This window comes from Silurus aristotelis, assembly GCF_946808225.1.
Source record: "Silurus aristotelis genome assembly, chromosome: 8".
Lineage (NCBI taxonomy): Eukaryota > Metazoa > Chordata > Actinopteri > Siluriformes > Siluridae > Silurus > Silurus aristotelis.
The window spans coordinates 16420181-16430873 of NC_139581.1; the positions used below are offsets into that span (position 1 = coordinate 16420181).

At 38.1% G+C, this 10693-nt stretch overlaps 1 protein-coding gene across 1 annotated transcript; it reads left to right on the forward strand.

Annotated features, from left to right (window-relative positions):
* Positions 1 to 864: 864 nt before the first annotated feature.
* On the forward strand, positions 865 to 10380 carry LOC310730338 (collagenase 3-like; the record flags this gene model as incomplete). The annotated part of the gene is made up of 10 exons (XM_083549221.1): positions 865 to 1002; positions 1364 to 1602; positions 3308 to 3456; positions 3605 to 3730; positions 3976 to 4134; positions 4280 to 4448; positions 5390 to 5520; positions 5610 to 5763; positions 8380 to 8483; positions 8566 to 10380. The coding sequence occupies 10 exons, from the start codon at positions 865 to 867 to the stop codon at positions 8664 to 8666; spliced, it is 1470 nt and encodes a 489-aa protein (XP_083405347.1). The 3' UTR covers positions 8667 to 10380.
* Positions 10381 to 10693: the final 313 nt, after the last annotated feature.

Consider the following 10693-nt stretch of genomic DNA (forward strand, 5'->3'; position numbering starts at 1 on the left):
GTCTATGTAAGTCTGTCGTGTCTTTAATTCATTGCCATCCTTACATTTATATTTCCATCTGGTCACTTTCATATGTTACCGTTTGAAAACCAGCTCACAATCCCAATAGCTTTTCAAGCCCTCTGGATATCTCCAGATCTATCGTTTTTCTAGATGATAATACCTTTGATACATTTCAACACCTTTCAACTCAGAAATATTCAGACTTGAAATGTTTTGAGTGTTTTTTTTCCCCCCAGATCTGAGAGGGAGTCTGAGGCTGGCAGAAACTTAATGTGAAACTAAATGTTAGTACAGCAGCATCTTGTTAGATTTACATCTATGTGGAAAATTATTAACTCCCTGGACATTTTCTTTCTAGCAGATCAAACTGCTTACTGCAGTTTTCCAGCTTCTCTATTTAATTTAATATGATGTGGACAGTCTCTGAATCAAGGCCATACCAGAAATGTATATATATTGGAACGAACTGTTAATTAAATACTAAGTTTGTATATAAATGCAGAACAAAACAATAAGGTATATATGTGTAGTAAAGGTTTCAATTATCGGAGTCTTGGTTTCAATAATTCAATAAATAATTAAACAATTAATGATTAACCTCTTTTGAGTTGATGATTATAACTACTACTACTACTACTACTACTACTATTTTATCTATACATTTAGTTGTTTCTATAAAAGTCTTGTTTTTTACTGTCCTGTGTCCTTACCGAACCCCTCCCAGTCTGTGAGGTTTTTCAGCCTCGCCGCTGTTTGACTCATAGGTACGTGTTAAAAAGCCTTTCCAGCTACCTTGATCTATCAGTCCAGCTCTTCCCAAGCTGGCCGCTTTCTACACCTCTGTGATTTCCGAGCTGGGCAATGGGGCTTTTTGGTTTAGTTTGTCTCTTTGCTCATTTTGCTCCTCTATATCTTGGAGCTCCTCTGCTGCAGGTTGAACAAGGAGATGTAACATTACATCAGGGTAAAAAACTCCAGGATGACATGCTATTGGCAGTTGTAAGTTTTTTCTTTCATGATCTTTACATTATTAATTGATTTGCAGTGGAATATTGTATCTAATACCACCCAATCATTATTTACACTGTTGCTGAAAATGTGTTCTTTTATTGTCCTTTAAAATGACCATCAGATGCATTAGATTAGCACTAAAATACAAAGAAGGCACAAATACCATCTAATCAGTGGTGAAGACAAAACTGGTTAGAAGAAGAAAAATACATTACTGCAATTGTCGTTTTATTGAATATTAATCTGTAATATAAAATAGATAAATATTAAAATATAAAATATAAAGAGAAAACAGTTACAGCATTCTAACTGTCAATTCAGTGTTTTTTTTTTTCTTCTTTTCTCTCAGAAATACATCGAACGATTCTACAGTTTTCAGACCGGTCCACCTGGACATAGGAAGAGAAGTCATCCTTTTTTTTCCTCTAAACTGAAGGATATGCAAAGCTTTTTTGGACTTAATCAGACAGGCATCCTGGACACTGAGACACTGTCTATAATAAAGACTCCCAGGTGTGGTGTTCCTGATATTGAAGAATATGTTTACAATCGAGGCAACAGATGGAAGAAAAATGTGATATCTTACAGGTAATAAACGTCATACTAACCATTATAAGAGTTCAGGACCAGTGTTTAGGTGTATAGCTGACAAACTAAAGAGGGTCTGCATGTTTTATGATACCAAACATTTCCTGTCTTGGGTCATTTAGTGTATCTACTTTATTTACATGATATTTCAGAACCAGATTGTTTCAGCTTTATTCACTATATCAAATATTTTTGAGGGAAGTTTGCATACACTATTTGGTGAAATAGTTTTTTTAATTGAGTAATATGAATCAACAGCTGCTAAGGATTACAAAATCTTGGAGGATCATTGTTCTGTTGAAATACCAAATTGTAACCAAGTTTTAAAATAAGGTGTTGCTTTAATATTTTTACATAATCCTCCTTCCACATCATGAAATCTGTTTTTTGTTTTCTGAAGTGCATTAATCCTTTTCCAGCAACACATCTGCATAAAATGATGCTGCCAATTCTATGTTTCACAGTTGGGATTGTATTTTTAGATATATTAATATTTAGTTAATGTAATGAGAAAACATTCTTCCAAAAGTGTTTATTCTGCAGATCAATACAAACTTCTTCTTTTTCTTTTGGCTGCTCCCATTAGGGGTCGCCACAGCAGATCATCCGTCTCCATACTACTCTGTCCTGTACATCTGACTCTTTCACATTATCTACCTGCATGTCTTCCCTCACCACATCCATAAACCTCCTTTTTGGCCTTCCTCTAAAAAGGAGGTTCATGGATGTGGTAAAGGAAGATATGCAGGTAGTTGGTTTGAAAGACCAATTCCAAACTTCAAGATCAATAAAACTTGTGTCTGGCTTTGTATGACAGTTTTGTTTATGACCTTTTTCCCTGAGCAAGAACCTTACAGGTTTGTTGATGTGTGACTCTAATTTTTAGTGGATGTTATAATGGATGCCTCAAACTCCTTCACCATTTCCTTTTGTTTTCATTGTTGGATTAAGTTTATACTTTCTAACCAAAGTTCATTCATCCGTGGGAGTTTGTTTCAACCAATTTTCTTAACAATGATTTGTATGTGTGGTCCCAAGATTGTTATATTTACATACAATTGTTGGTGCAGATGAATGTGGTACCTGCAGGTATTTGAAAATTACTCCTAAGGAGTAACTGGACATTTAGAAATTCCACAATGATCTACTGAGATTTCAGCTGAGTTGTTTCGAATTTCCCATTGTATCAAGGGCAAAAACGGACTGCCTTGAGTACATTTTGGTTACATACCGATTATAACATTTTACATTTATAGCATTTGGGAGATGCTCTTATACAGAGCAAGTTCCATTTATCTGATTCATACAACTGAACAGCTATAGAGTTAAGGGCCTTGGTCAGGGGCCCAGGAATGGAGCCTGTTGTGGCTGGGATTGAACTCACGACCGTCAGATCCAACTACTGAGCTGATTATTTTTCAATCAGAAGCATCTAAATTCATTAGATTGTTTTCTGGAATCTTCCAGAGAATGCACCTTAAACCTCTAAACCACTAAAATTCTTATATAATAAATAAAAATGCAATAAATCGCTCTAATTGATTATTTTTAAATAATCTCTGACTTTAACAAGGTAAATACATTAACTGAATAAAATACTGAGATTTAATATCTTTAGCCGAGGTGTAGGTAAAAATGTTGTCAACAAATATATATAGCTTTCTGTCAGTTTTAAATTCAGCTTAAATTTCTCTTGATATTTCAGTATTGGGAAGTACACCAGTGACCTACCTATTGCTACAGTAGACTCCTTGATTGGAGCAGCTCTGGATGTGTGGGCAAAGGCCAGCCCTTTACGATTCTATAGATCTTCCTCTCAGCAAGCTGACATCATGGTGGAGTTTGGCTCCAAATGTAAGAGTCCATGAGTTGATTACAGACAGGATTGACATGATCGCTCTGTCAGCCTTAATGATAATGATTTATTAATGAGTTACATAATGTCTGATATGACAATTCCTTCTTTTTTTTTTGCATGTGCTGTTATACAAAACAATCCAAGACCATGGAGACAACTACCCCTTTGATGGCCCTAAGGGCACACTAGCTCATGCTTTTGACCCTGGGGAGGGCATCGGGGGAGATGTTCACTTTGATGATGATGAACTTTGGACGGCAGATTCCAGAGGTGCTTCTTTTGCTTGCCAAATAAATATACCCCACATCAAACACTATTTTTGTAAATACAATACAATCAGGTTTTATGCTAAATGAAATATACCCGATTGTGCAAACTATTGACCTACTGTAAAATACAGTATTTTTTAGTATGTCATAGTAATATGAGAAAATGTAAAAAGTATTTGTTTTTCTTTGTGGTGTATTTGACATGGACAGGGTGGTTTTAAATAGGATTTCTGTCTCCCACTGCAGGATTTAACCTGTATTTGGTTGCAGCACATGAGTTTGGACACGCCCTGGGTTTGAAACATTCTCAAAACCCACAGTCCCTCATGTATCCCACATACAGAAATCGACAATCACAAAACTTGCTTTCCAGCGATGATATTATGAACATCAACGCACTGTATGGTATAAATTCCATTGTTTTCTCTACCCATGTTGTCCACAGAGATGTACTGAAATTCCCCTCATTTAAAATCGCTGATGTTTACTTACTTTTCAGTTAAGTGACTAAAATGACTAAAATAATGAAAATGTTTCTGATGTTCCACAGGGCCGAGTGTTACATCTCCTTATTTCTCAAGCCTAAACTGGAACTTTCCATTCAACCGTTGGTACACTAGCTTTTTGTATCCAAGGGCAATAAAAGACAAATGTGATCCTGATCTGTCTTTTGACTCTGTTACTAATGTAGGGGCAGCCATTTTATTTTTCAAAGACCGGTGAGTCACTTGCAAAATAATAACAAATTCTATTGATAAAAAACAATACAAAATTGTATTTACAGACAAATTAAAGGAAAACTGGTGGGTTTCTGCTTTTATGCTGTGTGGGACATGTTTCTGGCATGTTTGGGTTTGCTTGTCCCCTTAGACAGAAGTCATTACATTTACATTTGCGCCATTTAGCAGAAGCCCTTGTCCAGAACGACGTACAAAATTGAGTCTTTATCAATTGATAAATCTACACTGGTACATTAGATAACAACTTAAGATAAATCAGCCTACAACTGTTAAGAGAGTTTTTTTTTTTTTTTAAACCAAGCAAACTTGGAAAGTGTTAGTTTAAGTATTTAAGGAAGAGGTGGGTTTTAACCAGTTACTTGAAGATAGCCAGGGACTGCTGTTCAGACATCCACCACCTTGATGCCAGAAAAAGAGAAGAGCCTTTAAGTATACTTACCTCTTAACCTACAAATTACTGAAAGGAATTTATTCTAGATGAATTCTGACTGATCAAACATTTCTATCCTAATGGGAGTTAACTCTTCCAGGAGGACAATGTCCATATCCACTGAATGTGATGAGTAATTATATGCTAGTGCCTAATTGGGATCTCAAGCCAGTTAGAAACTTATTATATTGGAGATTTTTGTCTGATGTGTAAGGCAGCACTCTTTACCACCACCCTCAGAAACACCAACTAAACAATACCTTTTTAATACCTGATGATGTTCTCTGTATTAGATTTCCAAAATGTTTTCCTTTAATTTGTCACTTGCTTGTACATGTTAACCTTAGATTTGTTACAAATAACTAAGATCCAATCATAATTGTGTGTGTAAAACTGATCAGTGCTAATTACTGTACCAGATGAAACATATGCAACATTTTTTTTATAATACGTTTTTTTTCATAACTGCTACTTTTCTTTATCTACAAAGGTATTTGTGGATCAGGCATAATAGGAAACACATCAGAGAGGGTCCTGTCAATAGCTTCTTACCAAAAATCAATTCAACCATTGATGCTGCCTACTGGTTTCCACAAACCTCCATGACCTTCCTTTTCACTGGTACTGACCCTCACTGGTGCTGTTCTGTCCAATTATATTATATACTCGAGCTCATGCTAATATACTCAATTCGATCAATTTCCCTACAGGTTCCAGCTACTGGACTGTGAAAGACTTTGGGAGGAAAAGCTGGCGTAAAAAAATCAGCAGCTTCGGTTTCCCAGCTTCAGTACACCACATCGATGCTGCAGTCCACATTCCCAAAAATCACACCTTATTCTTTACTCAGGATCAGTACTGGAGGTATGTAATATGCAGAAGCTGTGGTATCAAAAGGTTTTGAGACTAGCCCACCACATATATGATAAGATAAGATATACCTTTATTCGTCCAACAGTGGGGAAATGTCTTTGTTACAGCAGCAAAGAAAAAATAAACGCAAATATATAAAAGAATAGACACATAATATAGTATACAGTATATACACAACACAATGTCTAAATACAAATAAGGAAGAAAAAAAGAGACCACTAGTAATTAGTTACGCAAGTATTGCAGGTAATATTGCACACAGGTAATATCGCACGTATTGCAGGTAATCTTGCACACAGGTAATATTATTACACAGTTCAACAATAATAACAGTGTATTTTGGTGACTGGTTCACTGGGAGCAGCTTTGATTGTAAAGTCTAATAGCAGCAGGGAGAAAAGACATCTTCTGTATCGCTCCTTCAGACACTTAGGATGTAACAGTCTGTCACTGAAGGAGCTGCTCAACGATGAAACTGTTTCATACTGTGGGTGAGAGTCGTTCTCCAGCAATGATGATAGTTTTGCCACCATCCTCCTTTCTTCCACCTCCTGTACAGTGTCCAGAGGAATCCGCAGGACTGAGCTGGCCTTCCTGATCAGCTTTTCCAGTCGCTTCCTGTCTGTAGTAGAGATGCTGCTGCACCAGCAGACCACACCATAGAATATGGCTGAGGCCACCACAGAGTCAAAAAAAGGTCTTCAGTAGCTCTCCCTGCACTCCAAAAGACCTAAGTCTCCTCAGCAGACAGAGTCTGCTCTGTCCTTACTTATAAATTGCCTCAGTGTTGTCTGTCCAGTCCAGTTTGCTGTTTAGATGAACACCCAGGTATTTATAAGAGTCCACTCTCACAATGTCCTTTCCCTGAATGTTCACTGATGGTAATGATGAAGTGTGATTGTGCCTACGGAAATCCACCGCCAGTTCTTTGGTTTCCCTCCGTTTATCTGGAGGCAGCTCCATTGGCACTAGTCCACAAAGTTCTGGATCATTCCTCTGTAGTCCCTGTCATCATCATTCGTGATCAGACCGACGATGGCAGAGTCATCAGAGAACTTCTGCAGGTGACAGGTTGCTGAGCTGAACATGAAGTCTGCAGTGTAGACGGTGAAGAGGAACAGGGTTAGAACCGTTCCTTAATGGGCTCACCAGAGGTCAGAGATGAGTGAGCACCAGCCTCTCCAATGTTTTCATCAAATGCAAGGTCAGTGCTACTGGTCGGTAGTCCCCAAAGTCTTTTGGGCGCGATGTCTTTGGTACAGGCACGACGCAGGATGTTTTCCATAGCTGTGGCACCTTCCTCAGCTTCGGGCTCAGGTCAAGCATGTACAGCAATATGCCTTACAGCTGGTCTGCACAGGTCTTAAGGAGCCTGGAGCTGATGCCATCTGGGCCCGCAGCCTTCCTCGCTTTGATTTTCCTGAGCTCCATTCTCACCTGGGCTTCTGTTAGGGGCAGTGTGTATTGGTTGGAGTGGGGACTGGAGGGAATCGGCAGGGATGGGGAAGTTAGATGTGTTGTGTGTAGGCTGTGAGCTGATAGCAGTGCAGAGGGAGGTGGGGCTGGAGCAGCTTGCTGTGGAAGCAGAGAAGGGGGGTTGCAGCAGGGGGAAGGGTAGCCGATCAAATCTGTTCAAGAAATGATTAAGATCATTCACCCACTTCTGGTCACCCTCAGCCTGAGAGCTGGGCTCCTTATGACCAGTGATGGTTTTGAGCCTCTTCTACACACTGCTGACGTTGTTCTGCTGCAGCTGATCCTCCATCTTCCTCCTGTAGCAAGCTTTCCCTTCCCTGATCTTCTTTCTTAGTTCTCTCTGGACAGTTTCCAGCTCTTCATTGTTTCCTGATTTAAAAACCCTCTCCTTCTCTTTAAGAAGAGTCTTTATATCAGGGTTGATCCATGGTTTGTTGTTGGGAAAACACAGTACAGTCCTGGTGGGTACAGTATTCTCCTCACAGAAGTTGATGTAGTCAGTAATACAGTCTTTTAGATTATCAATATCCTCTCTATGAGGATTGCACAATCCCTCCCACATAGTTGTTTCAAAACAGTCTTTCAGAGCCTATACGGTCGCTTGCTCCGAAAATGCTCCGTCAGACACCTAAAAACCTACCGGTAGAACTCGCTTTTAACAGTCTGGCCTCTGGGTATGAATTATTGATGTCGCGAACGTCAAAAAAGATGATGAGCATGGACTTGGTCGAGATGTGGACCTGCCTTGCCTTTTTCGGTCGTGAAAGACTGTGTAGACTGTTGTGCCCCTTATAACTATGTGCCCCTTAAAACATCTCAAACAACAGCAGCACTGCAGTAAACTTGCCAAATCATGTCAAACATATCTGTGGCAGATTTGCCCAGTTTCACACAGAATTTTACCTTTGCTCTTTGTTCTACCTTGCTGTCTATGATGAAATCGCAGACATGCTCAGAGTAGCACCAGTTGCTGACTTATAAAAGTCGGTGCTTCCTGTGACTGTGCGTGCAGCCATGTGCTGCAATCTGTTGGCCTGTTACAGAACTAATCTCAAAACTAATACTACCTCGTACAAGAGTCATGCTTAATTGTATGCATCTTAAATTTATTCTGAGATTTTATTTATTTAGATACAATGAGGAAAAGAAAGCTTTGGAAGAATCTAACCCACGCATCATCTCAACTGATTTCCCAGGCATTAAGTCACCCATCAGTGCAGCTGTTTATAAGGATGGTGGGTAAACAGCACAAATGTATTTCCTATGTTTATCTCAATGTCTTGCATATTTTTTTTAATCTCATGTCTTGTTTTACAGGTTTTCTTCATTTCTTTGTTGGAGCTGAAGTGTACAAATACGATGTTATGGTGAAGAAGGTTATTTTGATTAAAAAAGCTAATTCTTGGCTTGGATGTTAACAAAGACTTACATTTGATTTGTTTTAAGTTCTAGGATCACACAGTGTAATTGTATGAAGGTACAATGTATTCTATCCCCATAATTATACAGAATGTCAGAAAATCAGGTTACATCTGCATCTACTGGACAGGGTTTTTTTTTTTATTATTGTCTTTGTAGAAATTTAGGAATATTTAGGAATAGTACAATAATTTATTATGCTATATTTGTGTGAACACTAAATTTGTTCAAAACAACCAATGTCATTTGTTAAGTTTCTGTACAATTAGCACAGTTTTATAGACACTTCTGTTTGAAGGTAGAACCTGCTTGAATAATGTTAGATTGTTAAATTCTGCTCAGCACTGTTTAATTAACGGCCATCAAGATATTAATGCCAGCTTGTATAACACTATGAATATAACTGGCGGGCTGTGCATTTGGTACCTGGGCCTTCAGTGGGGACTTACCCAAATTATTCCACCTCTTAATACCACCACTATCACGTCTCACTTATAGAAACCATCAATACTATACAAAAACGCAATATAACAAAACGTGGCATTAGAGAGAGGCATTTCACATATAGAGGGTGAATACCATTTTACTAAAGCAAGCTCCAAATCTCTACATTACAACCACAACTGTGCCTACATCGTCTGGAGCAGTTCAGAATCAATATTTGTCTAATATCTAAAAGATTTGTTTTTACATGAAATACAACCTACTCACCAGAGATGCAGACTCATAATTTGCACCGCTCCTTAGAGGCCGTAAGCCAAACCATTTCCCAGGCTGAGACAAGCTAGCTAGCTCCGGGGTTGGCCGACCTCTCCTTACGATGTCTAGCTTTTCTTCAAAATAGATTTTTAAGAATGTCTAAGACCAAATAAATTTCTCTTCCTCTGCCAGCTATTGTGGGCATAAAAAAGTCTTACTCTGACGTATTAATGTGTGCAGTGCGCTACAGATGTGTTTTGCCAGTCAAACTTGGCTGGAACAGTTTACCTCTGACCAACCAATCAGAGGACGGAAAAATGCTGACGCTATTCTGGGCCAGCTAGCTGGCCCTGTGAGGTGAATTTGAAATCTGATTGGTTACAGAAACAGACTCATTGCTAATAGAGACTATGGTAAAAAGGCCAGCACTACTGATTCTGAAGGCCCTGGTCAGATTAGATTGACATGGCAGCACATAGAGGCTGAAATTTAAATGGACAAAAAACATCCACATCCACGTACTGGAAGCAGTGCAGCCAAGAGAAACTCAAAGAAAAAAAGAGAATAAACTGTTGGGAAAAAATTTATACAATTTCATGGAACAAATATTAGAATTTAGTTTGTAAATGTAGGTTAGTGCTTCTGATAGTGTTTAGGCTAGCAGAGAAGGCTTTGCTGACCCTGACCGCCCGCCACTAATGAATATTTGTTTCAGAAAATGATACTGTAGAAGTGGTATGCAGAGAATATTAACACCCCCCCACCACCACCACCATTTAATACACAATTAGATATCCATACCTGAGTGTGATGCTTAATAATGTTGATGTAAATGATTCATAACAGAAATGTAATGTGTTATTATTGTTTAGATCAAATTAAATATGATTTTCTGTCAACCTAACAGTTTGATGAACCTATATATTATTTTGTGTTCTTTCTTTGTCTAAGTAATATTAATTTGGCTTTCATCATTTGATTCTGATTGACCAACAAATACACAGTGTGTAAAAACGTACTAGAAATTGGCTGAACATGATCAAATTGTGTGTCTTTTTTTTTTTTTTAATGTACAGCTAAATTTATCTCAATTATCTTTATGGTAAATTCTTTCTTGGTTCACGTAAGACTAAACTGATTGAAGTTTTATTTGGCTTTAAAAATGTTGAGTTGGAGGTCAGAGGTGGCAGATTTAATGTAATTAAAAGTAATCTTCAAGACTTCCACACATTGTTCACTGTTGTTTGTGAAGTCATTATAAAGCTTAAAATATTTACACATCTGTCACTTCCTATGACAAATCTAAATGGTTTACATTCTTGCCAAA